Here is a 21,371-nt window from a genome sequence, read left to right as displayed (position 1 = left end):
TGCTGGTGTTCAAATTGTGTACCAACCGGAAGTGTTCCTTCAATTCATCCACGTGTCCAGGAATCATCTTCCCACAATTTGGCACATGGCATGAGAAACCTGAAACCTTACACTTTTTTTCCAGTATATATATATATATATATATATATATATATATATATATATATATATATATATATATATATATATATATATATATATATATATATATATATATATATATATATATATATATATATATATATATATATATATATATATATATATATATATATATATATATATATATATATATATATATATATATATATATATATATATATATATATATATATATATATATATATATATATATATATATATATATATATAATATAACGTGAATATTACCTCGCAACTTCATTGCAGTTTCAGCATCCACCTCTTCCGAAATCTTCTGCATGCTGGTTGTTCAAATCCACTCTTTCAATTAAAATGTATTTTACACACTACAACTCTAGCTTCAACTATTATAAATATTTGAACAAATTTTTATTTGTGAAAAAGTGATGAGCGATAACTAAACGAGCGTGTACCTACTAATGGAAAATGGCGGATGACGCTTGGAATTTTTAACTTGGCGAGAAACGGCTTTTCCGTTTGGTAACTCCAAAACGGTTTCTTGTGTAATACCCAAAAATAGAGTCAGAGTTACTCAGAGATATTATACATGACAACTCAATTTTTGACGTTTACGAACATCATTCAAAACTGAGTTAAAAGTACTCAGAATCTGAGTAACTTTTTACGAGCGTGTATTACTAAAAGCGCCCTCTTTTGTGAATCCCTCAAAACTTATTCGTATACCAAATATGTGAGGCAGTAAAAAAGGCTACGTGAAACGAACGATAAAATGAACAGAAAAAATGAAAAAGAAAACATCTATTCGCAGGTCCCATCCTGTAATGCAAGTTCTCCTTGTAGACAGGGTTGCCACTATTTTTCAAAGGAAATCTGGCAGTTCAAATAAAAATGTCTGGCAAAATCTGTCACTTGACAGCGACCTCAAAGTCATCGAAATTTGGTATACATTTTGGTCTTCATAGAATATTAATCGATTTTTGTTTGGGAAAATATGACCCAGATTTCCAAAATTTGAGCGTAACAGTCTTTATAATTTAAAAATCTGGCAGAATAAAAGGTCCCAAGCAACCAGAAGTTCGGATAATACTTAAAAGTTCACATTTCGAATTTTCAAGCTGCTTAAGCTTTAATGGAACAGAAAGCTGCTTAAGCCGCTATTAGTACACAAAACGTATCGCAAAATTACTTAAAATGGGAAGCTTATGCAACTCCCGTATACGTACTTTTGGTTGCTTGGGGTTTGTCTTTTTGCTAGAATCTCAAAAAAACTCTAGCCGTGACAGACAGTGATGCCACAAATACAGATTTATCTAGAAAGGTACAGATTTTTTAAGCATTTTTGGTACCGATTCTGTACGGTACAGATTACAGATTTTTGTAAAAAAGTACAGATTGGTACAGATTTTTTTACATGACAGCAAGGTAAAATATTTTAACCGTGCGATGAATCCCGGTAAACAGCAAGTATACGTTGAGTTAGACAGTAGCGATGGCACGAATCTGAAGTGGTGCTGGTATTGAGCTTGAACTGAAGCTGACATTAGAATGTGATATGCGAGAAATCTGCTTCCAGCAAATCAAAAGGATGATGTGTAAGTGAAAACCGAGCAAATTTTCTCGGAGTACCTACGTTTACTCTGACCTGCTTTATTTGAATTCCTGCAAGCAAGTTTCTTGCATCCTATTTAAATATATTACCAGCCCCATCTCAGCTTCTCGCCGCCACTGCACACAAAGTGGCAGAGAGAATTTGAGCTTTTGTTTTATTGAATGTAGAGCTGTTTTTTTGTAGGGTTTTGACGTCTTACACGCAACGCAAAATACATTGCACGCAACGCAAAATGCATTACGAATTTCTATTTAGATGGAAAGAAATGCATTTAATCTCGCTGATTTTTAAAAATGCATCACATCCCTAGGGCATGCCCCAACTAAAAGACACTCTTATGTCGAAACTAACAGTCAAACATTAATTGACGTTTGAATGTCATCGATTTCAAGAGGCTTATTGGTTGATTTCTAGGAAAAAAGCATACTTTGAAATTCAATGGAATTTTATTATTTTTTTGAATTCATATTCCGGAATGTTTTTAGTGAAATAAATGTGTTAAATGTTTCGCTTTTTTCATTTAGCATCAATTAGTTTGTGTCGCAGAGAGGTAGGTTTACTAACTTTTGAAGGTCATATCTGATGTATTCAATCACATTATCCAATGATTTTAAGCCAGTGGCAACGTAGTAAGCTTGCGCTTTATCGGCTTTTCTGTTTTATGTGAAGGAATTTATCAAAAAAATAATTGATGGAAAAAAGAGCACTAATGACATATTTTGTCACAAAAATCAACTTTAAACTGAAAATAAACACCCAACTTTTGTGTACCGTAAAATATTTCAGTTTGTTTTTTTATTGAAAGAAAACATAAAATCAGCATTTCCCTCGGATAATATTTGCCAGCTGTCAGCTGCCCCAATTAACGGATACGAGTCGCTAGTTGGGGCGCAGTCGTGACCCAACTAACAAATTTGCGCTGTATTGACATTACCCAGTCAAACTCATTCGGAATTCTAATTAGTTTCTTGCGGAATTCCAGCTCAAATAAAACAGCCGAGTCAGAATGTCTGGTTGATTTTCCCAAATGAAAAATATCTATAAGAAAAATGATTTTTTTAAAACAACCTTATTGTTTGGGTACAGAAACCGGTGCAGATTTTTCTATGGAAGAGTACAGATGGAAAAGATTTTTCAACTCCCGGTACAGATTTAATTGTGGCAACACTGGTGACAGATAAATCTGGCATAATAGCATTCCTTCTGGGGTGTAATGTGAAATTCAGAATATCTGGAAAAATCTGGCAAAATTTACAAAATCTGGCAAATTGTCTGGTTTGAACAAATGTCTGGGAAAATGGGAAAACTCTGGATAAATCTGGAACATTGGCAACGCTGCTTGTAGACTTCACTTATGGCGTTCTCGGCGAGACTCAATTTTTTAAACGACTCTGATACATACTGCTTTTCCCGCAGGACAGTTGAACTTCAGTATTTTTCTGACAGCTCTTTTTTGTTTTGGTAACGATATAACGCTGAGAAGCGTTACCGCATATTCTGTTTGTCTCGTTTGTCTGTTTTGATGTTTAGTTCTTGTGTCGGCACATTCTCAAAAAAGTGTTGATAATATTATCATTAATGTTAGTATTTAAAGCCATTTGAAGTGCAAATCGAAGAATATTCTGGTGAGTACCGCTGCATCGATTTATGCCCCCATTCAAATTAAAAAAAGCTTTCAATTATGTAATGTTTCTGCAAATTATTACCGGAATTTCGATAATAATGATCTCACGGGATCTCTTCAACATTGTAGACTCAACATTTCCGTCCCTTAGAATGCCAAAGAATCCCGACGCGGAAAAAAACAATCCATGTCTCCTCGAGCAGGATCTGGTTAACAAGTGTCTCAATAAAAACAACTACGAGAGCAGTATGTGCGAACTGTATTTCAGCAACTACAAAAATTGCAAGGAATTTTGGTACAAGGTTCGTAGGGAACGACGAGCCCAGGGAAAATATCCATACCTGCCCGAAGTACAAGATCGAGCTCAAATCAAGGCGGAGTACATGAAGACTAAACCCGTCAGTGGCTAGCGATTGTTGGGTATATTTGCAAGGATATGTGTTGTGATAAAAGAGGAGAATGACGTTGGAGTTTTTTTTTTCTTTGCTGTGCCAATTACTTGACGGCTGAGACCGTTCACGGTCCATCTCGCCAATGACGGTGGAGTGTTGTAGCAATAAAAGATTTATCTATGTTATGAACCTTGTTCATAGACTTTTCCAGCTATTCTAAAGCTTTACGAAATTGCCTTTATTTGCCAGTAGACTAATAATAAATTCTGGCTAATTGCGGTTGGTAATATCTTTTTTTTCTGTACATGGATCAATGTTAATTACTAACAACTGGTTACCGTGTACAATAATTGACAATTCATTAAAAATGTTTTGCATTTTTATAATACCTAGCATATACAATGTATATTATACATCCTGCTTGGAACGCTCAAATATATGAACAATTACGATTGCTTTGTGTGTAGTATATCCACCAGGGGTAATATCAACTAGAGCATTAGTATGCCATAATTGTTAATAATAGAGAGGCTCATGCCGTTTTTTGTTTCGGAAGTACACTAATTTGAACTTAAGCGTAATCGTTATATTTTTTGTACTATACACCGTTATTAGGTCGGTTATTAGATACCATGAAAACGTGTCTGTGCGGCGACATATGGTGTTTTACGTTAATTATTTTGTTGTGTCTTAAGAATAAATTCATTCGTCGCACGATGGTTTTTTACTATATCGTCGAATTGCTATCGTCAGTCGAAGCCGGATTGTTTGCTTGACGTAAAAGCTATTGGTACTAGAACTAAAAAAAAATCTTCCAACGTGAGCCACTCTTATGCCATAAAACATTTCAAGATTACACAAACAGTTACAGTACAGTATGTTCGTATTTCCTTTCTCAACAGGAACATGGCCGTAATAATAATACCCGATCAAATATTGCAGTACTAGAATGTTTTCGACGGTGTCTGAATTCTACCTCTACCTGATATCAAAAACTTACTTGAAGAATGTATTGATCACAACAGCATGGAGACACCCAATTTTTCTTATGTGCCAAATAAGCCCTAGAAGTATACCAGTAACCAACACAAAGCAAAATAATGAACGGAAACCGGTCTGTCTGTACACAATTATATTTCCACAAGAAAAACTTACCAGTCCAGTCATTGATCAGATTCCGGCGAGTGCAGTGGTGTTCAGTGGAGTTTCAACGTTGATATAGGGGATTAATTGGTAACTTCCTACCTTAGGAGATATTAGTTTTGATTCCCATTCGGACGGAAAAAAGAAGCAGGTAAGAAAGCCCATCTCAAAGCAAATATGCCTACGTGTCACCTGTTTGGTTTTCCTCCGCGAAGAGTTTTCCGTCTGCACATAGCAGCCCTTATTTTTTGCGTACAAGCTACACAAATTTGGATAACAAATAACGAGTAGTCGATGAAGTTTGATTTAAATGAGTACATACTCGGGCAAAAGAGGCTTCGCTGAAGCTTGGTGCGTAGAAAAGGGTGTGTTAGTTCATGTCACTTGAGACGTGAAAGTTCGTGAGTGGAGTATTGAAACAACCACCGCACCGCAAAACGCAAAATTTTGAATTAGATGATAACCGAAATTCTAGTTATATAACCACGTCGTTGATAACCACAAAAAATTGGCCCATAATGAGCAGCAAATCACGCCGTGTTCCGACATCTTACAAGTTGTGGGTATGTACAAGTGCGTCCGAAAACAATTTATACTGTGCATAGCGGTTTTTGATTCGTCACGCTAACCAACCACCGCCGATAAGATTGAATTGGTGGAACGTGAACTGATAAAAAAATCGCATCGCGCTGCTGAAATGCTTCTTCGTCCGATTGTGATGACTAGATAATGAATTGAGGCAACACAATTGAGGACTTGGTAACTTTTGGTATTCAACTAACATTAAAATTCGGTAGAGGTCAGAAAGGGAAAAAACGGCGGAAATTTAATTGAATTGCTCGTGTGAAGACGAAGGTCAGGGACGGTGCAGGCCGGGTACGGCTCGACGGAGTTTTGTCAGAATCTATTGCAAAATTTGGAACGTGTCGTAGCGTAGAATTAGGAATGGATTCGTTACGATTAGAGATAATGAATGTTAATTGTTAACTCTAAACTACTTTTCTTTGACCTGATGTATAGTGTAAACTAACAGATTTTCGTACGCAGTAAAATTACAAATAAATATTGAATACGTTTTGCCAAAGTAACTTTTTTGGTTACAAATTTTTTTTATTCAATCGATTTAGCCAGCTTGCGCTTAAAAAGTTGGTGTTTGCTTCCTCAAGACGTAAGAAGACCAGGGATGGGATTGCAGGGGGGGGGCATTAGGTGGACATCCACTCCTACTCCAATGAAATAATTAAATGAAGAAATTAAATAAATGGTGATGTAATTGAAGTAAATATTTGAAAAATTTATTGTTTTTCAAGAATATTATAGGTACTTAGAAACATTTTAAAAAATTTCATTTTTGAACACCGCAGCGAAATTTGAAAAACTTAAACCAACAAAATGCATTTTTGATTTCAATCGACAGCCTACTTTTGATTCAAAACTTGTTGATAGTTCAATATACATTATTTCATTATTGAACTAACAATATTATTTTTATTTTAACCAAATTTTATTTTATTTTAGTTTTGTATTGTACAAATCAGCGTGTATTTTTCATCTGTTAGTAAATTATCATACACGCAGAAAAATTAAGCATATTTAAACCAAAAATATGTGTTATTGAATCCTATCATTTTTTGTTTATTAGTTCAAACAACAAACTTTTTGGTCTGAAAATATTTCTTTATTGCAATAACAATAAATTTTTTCTTTCAATAAAAACAATTTTAATTTCAGTAATTTTGTTTTGATTTCAATTGATACTTATTAAAAATGGAACAATAATTTTTTTATTGGAACAATAAATAAATTTTATTGAATTCAATAAATAAATTTATTGTCTCCCGACCAATAATTTTTTTTATTGAGTCTTCAAATCTTTTTTCTGCATGTAATATATCAAAGAGCCATTGTTGAACGTAATGGGACATTTTTATTTCAACAGACTTCGCACCCCAGTAATGGCATATAAAAGATAATTACAGGGCAAGAGCTAGGGTCATTTTAACATTTGGAATACTCTCTTGTAAGCGCCAATGTTAACATAATTCACAATATTGAAAGTAACATTATTTCGGAAACTTTCAAAACAAACTCAACATGCTCAAAGTGCATCGACGGAAATTCAAAACTAAATATGCTGTAACAAAATTATTTTACATTTTCAATTACAATCACATATCAATAGTAACTGTATTTTTCAACAAAACTGTTGAACTAAACGTGTTCGCAAAACTAGATCAATAACACCGCCAATTGTTTCAATAATAATATTGTTGATTCAACGGATAATACGATTTAAATCTAGAAATCGACACAGATCTTTCAATAGGGCCAAAGTCGCAATGTACTCAAATGGAGAAAAATCAGTTTCAATATACGGCGATGCCTTTCTAAATGTAGTTTTTATTGTAGGTATAAATTACTTTATGACCATGTTTTTCCGGAAGCATCTTTGGTTAAACCTTATGACAATATAAAAAAGAATTTAATTCCTATGTGCTTTTAGTGGGTAGAAACTAAAAAAATGCTTACGCCCAATTTGCATCCCAGTCGTGATTTCGCCCTTCAGCAACCACCATTTACGGAAGGGCTAAATGGTGTACATAATTTTCAGAAGGGCGCGGTAAAAGGGCTAAACTGACTCTGTCTTGCTGGGTAGGGCTGGGTAAATGGGCGAGCTTGACAGTATACTTTTTAATAGGGCTCAGCAAATGGGCGCATAGAAACCCAATGTAAATGATAGGGCGCGTGCATCTTTTCTTCGAATTTCATGAAAATATCGAAATATTCGAATGTTTATGTGCAACAACTATCGAGTAGACATGATCCTAGTAGATATTGCTTATCATTTATATAATAGAACCACCGTTTAAAGAATAATTTTGTGAATAATAACCGTACGCCCGGTTCTGTCAAAATATGTAAGTTTAGCCTTTATATTCCATATGAGAAGAAGGGCCTAAGTCGAAATCTCGAAGAAAATACATGTTTCGCCGTTTTGTTTTCTTTAATTATAAATCGAACTAAAAACCATTTTAACTAATTTTCACCTCAATCTTGTAGTATTTTTGTCGCATAATGTCATAATAGCGAAAACGCAGTTTGTTTACATTTGCGATTTAAGCCCTAATGAAAGATCTATGTCGAAATGTCAAAACCAGAATATGTTGTAGTAACAACAATATTGCAGAATCAAATATGAAATATTATTAGCCTTGAATTGTCAATATTACATTTCTTATAAAAGAAATGTATAGAATTCGCTCAAACTTTCAAGATTTTTTCCGAGGCCCGGAGGGCCGAGTCTTTTATACCAATCGACTCAGCTCGACGATTTGGGACAATGTCTGTGTGTGTGTGTCTGTGTGTGTGTGTGTGTGTGTGTATGTAACGGACAAATTCTCATTCGTGTTTCTCAGCAATGGCTGAACCGATCTTATCCAAACCAATTTTAAATGAAAGAACTAAAAAACAGTATGAACGCTATTAATTTGTTTTTGATTCTGATGTTTAGTTTCCAAGATATGAATGTTTGAATGCGTAAAAATGGCATTTTTTGCTGTTTTTAGAATTATCTGCCGAAATTGACAATATAGATTAACAATTTATATGTTTTTAGACAGCTTTAACGAATACCTTTCGAACAAGCTATAGATTGTTGAAATCGGACTATTAACAAAAGAAATATTTAACATTAAATGCGAATGAAAGATTTTTATCATTTCCCATTGCCAGAAATATGACCAAAAACATGTAATCTATTATTAACGCCAAAACGGCTTATTTTAGGTCAATAGTATCTTCTGAGAATTTAATGGAGGAAATATGCCCTTTCTTTTGGTATTGTGCTTTTGCTGATTAATCCCCCTATGAGTGAGATATTTTCACAAATTTTCTTGGAAGTGATTATATCGAAATGATGCCTTCTACAAATTTGTAGCTCTTACTTTTGCGAATAACTTTACTGAAGACTTCAAATATCTATTTTGAATACTTTAAAAGTTATGGCTTGTTGTTTGTGGATTACTCTTTGTCGCCTATTTATTGTTCAATATAGAAATAATCCATTGAAATAAGCCAAACATTATTACGACAAATCGAATTTTGTATTTCATTTTTCTGTCTACAACCACTAGAAATAATCACCGAACACTTCCAAGTTGTCTGGAAGGAACTTGATAACTTATCAGTGCAAAAATGTTCATTTGTGCGAACCTTCTGACTGCAATTTTTCTAACTTATGACCATCGGATCGATCTGAAACATATCGGAAAATGAAAAGCGAAATAAATAACTCCAAGCAACGGCGTAGCCCAGAGAAGGTTTTGGGGTTTAACACCATACAACATCCCCCACCCCCCCCCCCCCCCCACCACACCCAAAAAAATATTGGATTAAAGTTGAAAATTTATTGATGCAGACTGATTTAATTCAATATTACAATAACAATTATCTGATCCGTAGATTGATAACCTGTTGTTGTAAACATCATGAGGACTTTTGATAAATTGTCGAAATGGGGTCCTGATATGTAACTGATCTATTGGTCTTGATTTCACAGTTGTCTAATAGCATCAATATCAAATTCCTGCCTGAAAACATTCCAATAGGAAATTCCAGAGTTCTGTAATCAATCATAGTCCTCAGATTTATTTTCAAATTGATCTCGTTTTTGTAGAGATGTACTGTAATAAGGGTCTTTATTTAATAGGAAGAGACGTTAAAATTGATTTAATGTCTATGAAACATAGAACTGCTTACCAACAAAATGCATAACTTTCAACATTTGCTAAAAATGTTCTTGCCTTTCTCATTCACTCTAAAATTCGTCAATCTAATCCCGACCCGGAGGGCCGAGTGTCATATGCCAATCGACTGAGTTCGTCGAGATCGGAAAATGTCTGCGTGTGTATGTATGTGTGTATGTGGAAAAAATGTGACCTCTGTTTCTCAGAGATGGCTGGACCGATTTGCACAAAGTTAGTCTCAAATGAAAGGTACAACCTTCCCATCGGCTGCTATTGGATTTTTTATTGATTGGACTTCCGGTTCCGGAGTTACGAGTTGAAGAGTGCAATCACACAGCAAATTCCCATATAAACTGAAATGAAAAATTTTCAAAATCAAATTTGTATTTTTGATGCCAAATGACTTTAAAATGCATGAAACATTGAGATGTTTGACAAAAATTGACTTTTTTTGGACTTTGGTACATTTTTGTCTTTCTCATATAGAAAGGTTATGCAATCACTCTAAAAATCGTCAATCATACCGGCCCGGAGGGAGTATGCAGTGAGGGGTTGCTACTTTTAAATTAAAACTAGTTTAAAATTTCTTAACAAGTTGAAAATTTTCGGCGGGACCTGGACCTCCCGGATCTTTCTCCATGATCCGCCGCTGGTTTCAAGCGATGTTTCAGTATCACATAGTATCTCAAGATCGTGGCTGTCGATCCATTGTATGTATGTGCAAATCGTACTGAACATGTAATATTCATTTCCACCATTGTATTGAACATAACCAGCCATGGAATCGTAGTCTGGACAAATGAGACAAGCACAATTGCACCACTAGATGGATTAAGACAGGTTTTTTTGGGAATGCGTCGAGTTGAGACGAAAACGTAATATGATTAATAACGAGGATAACACTTTCCGAATGTAGAGAGAAATTTATGAAAAATAACGATTTCCATTCGATTCTAGAAGGTTCTGATCGATTTTGATGAGCATTTGATTTTTGTTGTATGACCAATTATATGTGTAGGTCAAATGTTTAAAATCAGTAATTTAAGGTCAAGATAGCATCATTTTGAAACCGCCAACTTCGGAGGTTTAGTATCTTCGATGAGTTTTACAAACGTTAAACAGCGCATCATTTGATAAAATAATTTGGATGGTATATCGTCCAAGAAGTATTTATGGTGATTTTTCTCAGGTTAATATTCATGACTACAATAAATTCTCAACAAATTCGCTAGACACGAACTCTGTTACTATTTTCTGAAAAATTAATTCTGCATAATTTTAAAACTTCAAAAATTACGGTTTCGGAATTATGCCGTTTGGACAGTATGATCGATTTTCACCAAACCCCCACCAAACCGAATTTCTGGCTACGCCGCTGACTTCAAGTAAGTAGAAACAAAGTCCTTCTACACTCGTTCACGAGAAACTTCTTCGAATGCTGAATATCTATTATAATACATTGAAACCCTGATTTTATCAGCCAAATATGAACATATGTTTGATGGGCTCTAGCAGACGAACAAGACTGAATTCGAGTAAATCCTTTCTTGAGCATGTTTTCCTTATCATGAAGATGGAAATATGCAAAAATAAAAAGTTCATCATAATCAGAAATAGTTATCAGACTACATCAAGGGACGGGAAGAATATTTTAACAGCTTCAGTTTATTATAAAGAAAAAAAATTGCTCGATTTAGTCAATGTCCCCATTTTGTCAGCCTAAAATACACCATGAGACTGATAAAAATGGGTCTTTATTGTATGTATTATTCACTGTGTTTCACATTAATAGGTACATTTCATTTTTGGGGATTTTTTATTGTATCGAACTACAACAATTTTTAGGTAATTTTCAAGGGATTTTTTTTATAGACTTCTTCCAAAATTTGGCGAACCTATTCCAATTCGTATACCAATTAATTGGTATACTTAAGGGTTAGAGAAAATACTGAAATTTTCAGCTTTTTTCTTACACAATATTACGAAAGATTATTAAACAATTTTTCTTAATAAGTTTGTGAAAATTATAAACTATTTGAAATTTTTTAATAGTATAATTTTTTTTTATTTAACCGTGATTTTTTAATAAATAGTAACCATCGCTTCACAACGTAGTCTATTTTTCATGGCTTGCGGTGAGCACGATCTCTCGAATTGCTGAACTGAAAATTATGGGATAGAAATTAATTTTTAGTTTTCTTTAAAGATTAAACTCGCCTCGCAGATAGCTCTGAATTAGACCCGCTGGTGCCCTAAGACGATTTCGCTAGATTTTCAGAGCACTGTGCACACAGTGCATTAACGCAAGTGACGGAAGGTTATCGAAAAGTTTCGTGAAAATGAAAATTCCAGTAATGATGATGATTTTCCCAAACGGTTAGTTTTCGAGAGGTTTTTATTTGTTCTTTGGCATTAGGATTAGCGATAATAATTCAAATCAAGGATACTACTGGGAAGTCACCTTTGCAAAGAAGAAGAAAAAGTCGATGTCGAAGTAAAATTTGGAACTATGCACGCATGCACTTCAGAGATAGCGTGATATCAGGAGCTGCGATTTCATTTCAACCCTTTTTTGTGAAAATGGCGATACTTACAAATGTAAACATAAGGCTTTTTTCATACATGCGAATGAGGGCTTTGAAACGCAACCAATTAACCTAAAAATTTTGATTCTACGATATTGCTTTCTTAAACTACAGCAAAAAATACAACGGGCGAAACTGTATTTTTGTTTGTTTATTTAAAGTTTCGCCCTCCACGCTCCATGCAAACAAACAGGGCGATACTTTTTTTGCTAGCAGTTTAGAAGCGAAACTGTCATTTTCGTATTTTTTTGAGGATTATCAAGCTGATACCAGCTGTAAATAGTAACAATGATCGCTATTGAAAAAAACCCGGACGAAATCGGTGGTGTAGAACGGTAGTTATTGTAAAAAAACGTAAGAACGATACTTCAATGCTGATAGGTGGGACCGAAAAAGTAAACAATCGCTAAAGGGGCGATACTATCATTTTGTAAATTTCAATAGCAAAAACAAATTTTAATTTAATAATTTCAAATACTTTATGAAGTTTTGGGTTTCGATCACTGAATCATGCAATCTAGGATTTAAAAAACACAATAGTTCTTAAATAGGAAATAAAAGTCTGGAAATATTCACTGTTGATTTTCTTTGAATGGTATCACTGCTAGTATCACCCTTTTCAAGAAAAAGCGTTGATTTCTCAGTCGTGTTGGAAATTTGAGTAAAGTATAAACTTCAAATCGATTAAAAAAAAATCGATTTTTTTGGCTCAGTACAATATATAACCCCTTTAGGAAAAATCAGTTTTCCCACCACAATATAGATATTTTATTAACAGAGCATTAACAACATTTCGTTTGTATGTCTATTTTATGGGCCATTTTTTCGCTTCCCATTGATTTGATTTGAGATTTCTAGCACTGATGTTGTCCTATGCTGATTTGAGCGATTCTCTGAGTCCTGCCACTATCCCATATAGTATGTGTTATCAAAAACATCGCGAAGCATAAAGTTCTAAATGTTCTCAAACGATATAATATCCGAAGAGTGATAAGAGTTATAAGAAATGTCTCATCACACTGTTAGGTGGATTAAACACGTTTTTTTATTGAGTTTGAACCAGAATATTATTGGATCTACAATGCATTTTTCTGTGTGAATACAAACGAAGTAAGAGGGTGCCATATACGTGCTACCAGTACATTGTCGATCTTCAATGGCGACCTAAAACAATAGTCCTCATTCAAGGACCGAAAACTGCATACATTTAAAAAAACCTTAAGGTTCAAGTAAGAACGCGTGGAAAAGCAGTTATCTTTGAAAAGGAAAAAATCAGTTTTTTCGCTACCCTTCACACGATCGTCATGAAAATTGATCAATGTACTTGGAACATTGTTTGGATACTGCTAATTGATTTTAGAAGCATTCTCAGTTGAATCTTAAGGATTCCATAACGCTGCCATACCTACTTTCCTACCTACAAAGAGATGCGAAAAAGTCAGTACTTTCACTATCACCGACTTCGATTATTCGGAAGTTTGGGACCGGTTGAACGAGCGGAAACGAGGCACTGTATGACTATTGAACCAGTTCAAACGTCAATCCTACATTTCGATTCAAGTTTCAATTTATTTTTAACAATCGAACGTTTGGTACGCCAGGTATACGAAGATTGGAAGGCACTGAACCATAGCCAAACAACCAGAAAAGCTTGTTTGGCAAGGGATCTGCCGATTAGAAAAAGCATTAATTTCCGAGGGATTGCCCTTCCTATGATCATTCTCAGGGATAGACCGTTCCAACATCAAATTATGGTCTTGTCAAATTTTGGTCTTGTCAAACTGCAAATGACGTGAAAACCCAAGATGGTACCAGATAAGGCATAGGCATACGTAAAGCGAGAGTTTTGGTTTTACGATTGGCAAGATCGACATTGCGTAAATACTGATTCACTTTCCAAAAAAGAGGTTAATAAAAACGAAATAAATTAAAACAATGTTTTGAATATAGAAACTAGTGCTTTCAGCCTCTCAAAGCGTTTGCCACCAAAAATATTATTGTACACACATGCATACACCTTATGCAGATTATCTTGAATCTGTTTTACGTTTGTCAAATCTGCCACTCTTCTTATTCTTATCCGGACACGCTCTTTTTCCCTTTGGGACAGACCCTCGTTAATTTCCACGTAACATCTGAGTCTGTAAATGGACAAATTTACATGCAAGCGACTTCTTGACGTCTTACGAAGACTCGACACTTTTTGACCGAATTTGGCACGCTTTAAGGACGACTCAGACGATACATCAGCTTCCATCAACGTCAACGGAACGTCACCGTTCCGTCAGGATAAGTTACATGCAGTTAAATGGAGACATTCACACACAACATCAACGGCACGGAACGTTTTGACGTACGGCACGTGTGAACGGGCGCAAAAGAAACGTATTTAACTTATCCTGACGGAACGGTTACGTTCTGTTGACGTTGACGGAAGCTGATGTATCGTCTGAATCGCGCTTTAATCTGCCTGCCCAAGCAAAAAAAAACTCGTATAAGGAAACTACATAAGCTTCTCGTTTTAAGTAATTGTGCGATACGGTTCATGTTCTAAGAGCGGCTTAAGCAGCTTTCAAGTATGGAACTTAAAGCACAGACTAACAGACATAACACTCGAAAATATTGTTTCGCCCACTTTAACGGTAATTTTAAATATATCTGTAGCTGGAACCGTGGCCGCTTTTGAAATTATGGCGCCACTGACATATAAACAAGCATATGGGGGATAGACTACTAGTAAACAATTGTTCCCAAGCCAGGAGGGTAACCCAAATGAGTGCTTGGGACCGTGAATGAAAGGTGGAGCTAGTGTTATAGGCAAATTATCGGAACAATATTTTTTATGTCTGTTAGTCTGTGCTTAAAGCGTAAACAGCTTGAAAGTTCACTTAAAACTTTATGTGAACTTTAAAGTGTGCTTTTAGGTATTATCTGAACTTCTGGTTGCTTCGGTGGTCAGTCTTAGACTGGCACAAAACTAATAATGTTGCTTTGTAGAGCATCCGCCCTATTTAAAATATTGTAAGCTGTCATGAAGACTATAAAAATGTCGCTTTGAAACTGGTTACACATACCAACCCTGGTTTAAATGAAATTAAATGAATCACGGCAGATTCTCAGTGTGGCATAGAGTGGAAATAGTTCCGTAAAGCTGGGAATCTTCTTTTGACCATCCTATTACTACAGCTGTTTATACCAGCTCAATTATAGGGGCCCCCTAGTTCAAGAGTGCCCAGGGGCCCTGCATTACCTTCAGACGGTCCTGACCAACGGAAATTCCAGCAAGACAACTGAAGCAGTCACGCTGAAAATTTCATCGTGATTCGACGATCGCATTGTCATTGTGGTGGAAGCCTTAATTTTAAATTCTCTGGTTCCGGATCAACCGAGTCAACAGTTTGACGTCGGTACTACTGCTTTGACCAAGGCGCCTTTCGCAGACGCAAGCTACAACATTTGCTGTAAGAGCGATTTTCTGTTAAGCATAGAAGCTCTTTTTTCCGTTCTAGCGGTCGGGGTATATCAATAGCAAAGAATTCTGTCTTTGCCTACCTGATTGGTAATCACGCCAACACATCGAATACCAACAAAGATCATGCGATACTTGGCTTAACGACACAATTAACCTGGACCAAACGCTTCGAAAATTCTGGGAAATTGAGTAGATACCTAAAACCAAGCAACTCACCCTAGACGAGCTTCGCGCTGCTGAGCATTTTAAATACTCCATATCCCGGAACGAAAAAGGGCGGTTCGTAGTTTGCCTACCCTTTGACCGTCTTAAGCCGGAATTGGGCGCATCGGCCACTGCTACCATCCGGCGGTTCAAAGCATTGGAGAGAAAATTCAGCATCAAGTCGGAATTAAAATACTACCAAGAGTTTATGGCTCAGTATGTAGCTCTCGGTCACACTATGCGAGTTGGCTGTCGCATTGGACAAATCGTACTAGAATTCTTCCGGAGTGTCATTGAATGATAGTCTGCTAGTGGGGCCAAATGTGAACGAGACGTTTTTCAACGTATTCTCCCTCTGGCATACGTCCACGATTGAATTTTGTGGCGATACAGAAAAGATGTATCAGCAAGTTCCTGTTCCCAAAGAAGATTCCGATTTCCAACGAGTTATGTGGCGTGACAATCCGGAACAACCTTTAGAACATTATCATTTGCAGGCCGTTACCTACGATACGGCGAACTCCCTCCCTAGGTTGATGGGTTTGACGGTGTCGATTGATCGGTCGGCTTCGTCATCGTGCATAGGCTAATCAAAGAAATGTAAAAGTAGAAAACTTTTAGTGTTAGAGTAGTAATAATTGTAGTTTTTAGTACTACTGTACAATTGTTATGTACTAGTCGCATGTCTATCTGTGTATGTGTTCGTTTGAGTATTTGTGACAGCTGAGTCAGGTAATGAAACTGACGTATATGATAGAATAGTGGGTAATCCTTCCTAGGATTCGTTAGTCACTTAGTCAATTCGTGCATTCGATTTTATTCATTGCGGAAGATCGGTTTGGGTAAATTAAGGTGCGATAAATTTACCGACACACGTGAATCATCCTTTCAGGGTCAGCGTAATATGATAAAATTCTTACAGAATGCAAGTGTCGTTAATGGCAGATAAAGAGCAGTTGCTGGTATTTAGACGACTTCAAATAGATTACATGTTACATGTGTTTTTTCTACTTCATCAGTCTGCTTTTCTTGTACTTCTATTGGTTTGATTTTTCACTACTCATGTATAACTAAATCATATCGGTCAATTTATACTTAATCTCGTGGCATCTTTTTATTATTATTCGGCATGTTATTTTTCCTTTTTTACGATATCTTAAATTAGATTCATACTAACAATCACTAACACAATCAGTTGCATATTCTCTCATATACACTCACAATCTCTCCAAATTCAAACTTACAAACGCTTGTGACCTTCGCGATAACACAAATCTGGTCACAAACGAGAACATGCAATTGCAATTATCTACACATACTTAGTCCCGCGATCTCGCCAACATTAAAACACCTCGACAATTAAGTGAACGTTCTAGTACTTATAAATTTACAAATACGGTCTTAATCGTCCCTCGTCTCGCACGATCATAAATCGGTCACGCCTGAAAGTCCCTAGCCTCTGTCCTAGCAGCCTAGACTCATGCTTTCAGTTGAACCAATAAAAAATGTCGCTTTTATGTATCCATTAGACAACACGTTCCATGGAGACATGATCAGGAACTCTCTACTATCTCAATCATACATTAAATATTTAGTATCAGATTCAAGGTCCGCGATACGTCAAGAATACACGCGCATATACGAATAACCACATGGTTATAAAACCGAATTTATGCACGCGAAGTTACATACACGCTAGCACACGTTAACATATAAACGCTCGAGTCTCGCTATCATTCAGGCACACCTACGCCCACGATCACGCGAACAGGATAGCACCCCGGTAACTATGTGAGCAATTATAAATTTACAAGCGTGGTCTCGTGCACACTCGTCTTTGCGCGATCATGAATTTGTTACGTCTGGAAGTCACTCTCGGTCAGTCGGCCCTAACAGCCTAGGTTCATGCCTTCAGTAGGACCAATCTGAAAAAATTACGCTCATATCCACTAGACAACACATTCCATGGCGATATGACCGGGAACGCCAGGCAGAACTCACTCTCTTCTACCATCTGAATTGTACACTGAACATTAAGTATCAGATTCATGATCCGCGGGATCATTCAAGAACACACGAATATGCGAATGGACAGACGGTTGTATACACACGCGACATACAATGCCTACACGATCGAACACGGTAACTTACAAACGCCCGAATTCTTTGCGATGATTCACAATGTAATACATGCCATCGCGCTCATCCACGTACAACTGCCTCCAAATTTCCGCAACCACCAAACGCCGGTTTAGTGAATGCTACAGTGCTTATAATCTGATTAAGGCGGTCACAAACGCTCATTCCCACGCGATCGTAAAGTCCGTACACCCGCACATGTGAACCGTACACTCAGTATCACAATCAGAATTACGGCCCTTTGTAATTGGCATTAAGCAGTGTTTTGGTGGGTGACATTTCCCGTCCCGTCTGCAATCATGGGGAGTGATTCTGACGAGGAAACCTTCCTAAAACCCAGCTCTACAGCTCAACACTCGTAAAGAAAAATGAAAAATAAATCTTACTCCATGTTATATTAAAATCTATACGAGATTTCGTACATATTTATCCTCTTCTCTTTTTCTTTCAGTATCAGCAGCCATGGCAGCCAAAATTCAGGCCGGACCGGTGGTGGACATCCTGGGCGATGAGATGACCCGCATAATCTGGGATTCGATCAAGGAGAAGCTGATTCTGCCATTCCTGGACATCGAGCTGCACACGTACGATCTGGGAATCGAGAACCGTGACAAAACGAACGACCAGGTGACGATCGATTGCGCCGAAGCGGTCAAGAAGTATAACGTGGGTATCAAGTGTGCCACCATCACGCCGGACGAGGCTCGCGTCAAGGAGTTCAATCTCAAGCAGATGTGGCGCTCGCCGAACGGAACAATTCGTAATATTCTCGGTGGGACCGTGTTCCGAGAGGCCATCATTTGCAAGAATGTGCCCCGGCTAGTGCCCGGATGGGAGAAGCCGATTGTTATCGGTCGTCATGCTCACGGTGATCAGTACAAGGCTACGGACTTTGTTGTCCCCAGTGCCGGCACTTTGGAGATCAAGTTCACCCCCACGGCGGGCGGAAAACCGATCAACTACGTTGTGCACCAGTACAAGGGACCTGGAGTTGCCATGGCCATGTACAACTTGGATGACTCAATTGTTGATTTTGCTCATTCGTCCTTCAAGGTCGCTCTAGACCGCAAATTTCCACTGTATCTTAGTACGAAAAACACTATTTTGAAGAAGTATGATGGACGTTTCAAAGATATTTTCCAGGAAATCTACGACAAAGATTATAAAAAGCAGTTTGAAGCTGCAGGTATTTGGTACGAACATCGTCTAATCGACGATATGGTGGCATACTGCATGAAAGCCGAAGGAGGATTTGTGTGGGCATGCAAAAACTACGACGGCGACGTCCAGTCTGATACCGTTGCCCAGGGCTTCGGATCGTTGGGATTGATGACCTCGGTATTAGTCTGCCCTGACGGTAAAACCGTGGAAGCCGAGGCCGCCCATGGAACCGTTACCCGCCACTACCGCTTCTATCAGCAGGGCAAAGAAACCTCGACTAACCCGATCGCATCGATCTTTGCTTGGACTCGGGGTTTGCTGCACCGTGCCAAGCTGGACAGTAACGACGCGCTGAAGACATTTGCCGAAACGTTGGAGAAGGTCTGCATCGACACAATCGAGGCGGGTTTCATGACCAAAGATTTGGCCATTTGCATGAAGGGTATGGCCAACGTTACTCGGGCCGATTATTTGGAAACATTCGAGTTCATGAATAAGCTGGGTGATAATCTGAAAGCTGCTTTGGTTTAAATTGTTTTTCCTAAGCTAGTGCTAGCCGCTTTGGGATGGGCATTTAGCTGTACAATAGCGTAAGCGGGACTGCAAAATTCTCAGAGAACATTGTGCTGGACAATTTTTGTGGTATTTTGTAATTGTTTGATAATAAACATTCATCTTTTGTAAAACTATTTTTTTTGCCCTAAATTTGTACAGATCAAAGCAATCCATGCAGCTGTTTCATAATCCAATTATTTTGACAAATCGCTCGTAGCAAACCCCTCGCAGAGATGGCAACTAGAGCTGCTCCGAAATCTACTCGAAAAATTGCTCCAAGAGCCCAAAAAACTGCTCCAAAGACTACTGAAAAGGCTGCTCCAAAACCAGCCAGTTCTTCCTCGAAGGATAAACCAAAATCTGCTGGAGCCTCAGACGTCTCGTTGGATACTGAGTTTTCCTATTATTGGTGGGTTTAAGATGTCACATTACAAATACGCATATCTGATTCATACTATCCCCAGCGCATTACTTCAAGATTTAATACCGACTATTGAATACGAAATATACCAAGAAATTGCCAATAAATGGCTCACCAAGCTATGCGAACCTTTTCTAAACGTGAAAACCCTCCGGGATAAACGAAACCGTTACCTGCAGATGCTCTGCATCGGTTCGCTAGCTGGCGAAACTCAAGTTCCTTTCAATGAGCCACCTCCGGTTCAAATCCCGGAGATTGCCGCCATCAAGAAGCCAATGTTGCGTGCCCCAGCATGGCACGAAAGTGCCGCTGAATGGAAGGAACATCTCGCCCTTTTGGCGGAACTGGGGACTAAACTTAAAATACCTGCCATCCGGAAATGTCAGACTCACGCCAAACAGTGCAGTGGCGGGAAGGATGCCCGTGGAACTGTAAGTTCTTCTAGGTACTAAGCTCCGAGGTAATTAAAAGCCCGCTAATTTCCATATTCGCATCAGAACTAAGTATGCAAATATGTTTGATATAAAACAGAGTTCTTGCCGCTTCTTGCTAGCATACGACGCACAAATAATTATTCTTGCAAAAGGGCTTTTGATTGAAACGTGTTTGTGGTTTTCTACCACAACTGATTACCCGATTTATTCATTCGCAGTTTCTCGACCGTCAATTTGAGTTTTTCCTCTTCCTGTCAAGAAGTTATCTTCGTTCAATGAAATCCTACCCGGAGCTGCGATTGGCCTGCCGATGGGTTGAAGCGTTGTCTCAGATCGACCAAAAGTGCTGCATCCGAGCCAAGGGAATACGGAACGATTATGCCCTAGCGTTGATGGGCTATCTACTGCACCACCAAATGGTAGGTCCATTTCGCTCAATGCCCGTACATCCACTGGAACCGTTATTGGATGCCGCGAGGAAGGTAGCCGATAATACACCAATGACCCGTATCGACGATTTTGGACTTAACGAGAAGGGAGATTTTCTAAGCAATTTTCCTTTGCCGGAAGAAGGAGCATTTGCGTTCATTTCACTCAGTTCGGCTTTGATGCAAAAGATGGGAGAATTGACGAATTCCTAGATCCAGCACTGGGCTTAGTACATTAATATCAAATTTAATTTATTTGTTGACACTTCCGACGAAAATTGCAGTTTTTCTAAATGACGGAATTGTTCTTTGTCATGTTATCAAATCGATCATACA

At 37.5% G+C, this 21,371-nt stretch overlaps 3 protein-coding genes across 4 annotated transcripts; all 3 read left to right on the top strand.

The window, feature by feature from the left end:
* The first annotated feature begins 3,210 nt into the window (after window positions 1–3,210).
* Window positions 3,211–4,786, top strand: LOC131688637 (coiled-coil-helix-coiled-coil-helix domain-containing protein 7). 2 transcript variants are annotated; one of them, XM_058973043.1, is made up of 3 exons: window positions 3,211–3,357; window positions 3,486–3,776; window positions 4,651–4,786. In XM_058973043.1, exon 2 carries the CDS (start codon window positions 3,509–3,511, stop codon window positions 3,764–3,766), a length of 258 nt encoding a protein of 85 aa, XP_058829026.1. In that variant the 5' UTR covers window positions 3,211–3,357; window positions 3,486–3,508; the 3' UTR covers window positions 3,767–3,776; window positions 4,651–4,786. The 2 variants fall into 2 exon arrangements, with proteins under 2 accessions (XP_058829026.1, XP_058829025.1); XM_058973042.1 differs by lacking the exon at window positions 4,651–4,786 and having other exon boundaries at window positions 3,486–3,937.
* A 103-nt stretch (window positions 4,787–4,889) lies between these two features.
* On the top strand, window positions 4,890–19,838 carry LOC131688635 (isocitrate dehydrogenase [NADP] cytoplasmic). Its single transcript, XM_058973040.1, has 2 exons — window positions 4,890–5,042; window positions 18,488–19,838. The coding sequence occupies exon 2, from the start codon at window positions 18,499–18,501 to the stop codon at window positions 19,726–19,728; it is 1,230 nt and encodes a 409-aa protein (XP_058829023.1). The 5' UTR covers window positions 4,890–5,042; window positions 18,488–18,498; the 3' UTR covers window positions 19,729–19,838.
* On the top strand, window positions 19,722–21,364 carry LOC131688636 (uncharacterized). Its single transcript, XM_058973041.1, has 4 exons — window positions 19,722–19,839; window positions 19,912–20,161; window positions 20,217–20,604; window positions 20,826–21,364. The coding sequence occupies exons 2-4, from the start codon at window positions 19,986–19,988 to the stop codon at window positions 21,246–21,248; spliced, it is 987 nt and encodes a 328-aa protein (XP_058829024.1). The 5' UTR covers window positions 19,722–19,839; window positions 19,912–19,985; the 3' UTR covers window positions 21,249–21,364.
* Window positions 21,365–21,371: the final 7 nt, after the last annotated feature.

This window comes from Topomyia yanbarensis, chromosome 3, assembly GCF_030247195.1.
Source record: "Topomyia yanbarensis strain Yona2022 chromosome 3, ASM3024719v1, whole genome shotgun sequence".
NCBI classification, from domain to species: domain Eukaryota; kingdom Metazoa; phylum Arthropoda; class Insecta; order Diptera; family Culicidae; genus Topomyia; species Topomyia yanbarensis.
Note: the sequence above shows the minus strand (reverse complement) of the source record. Positions and strands in the feature narration are given on the sequence as shown.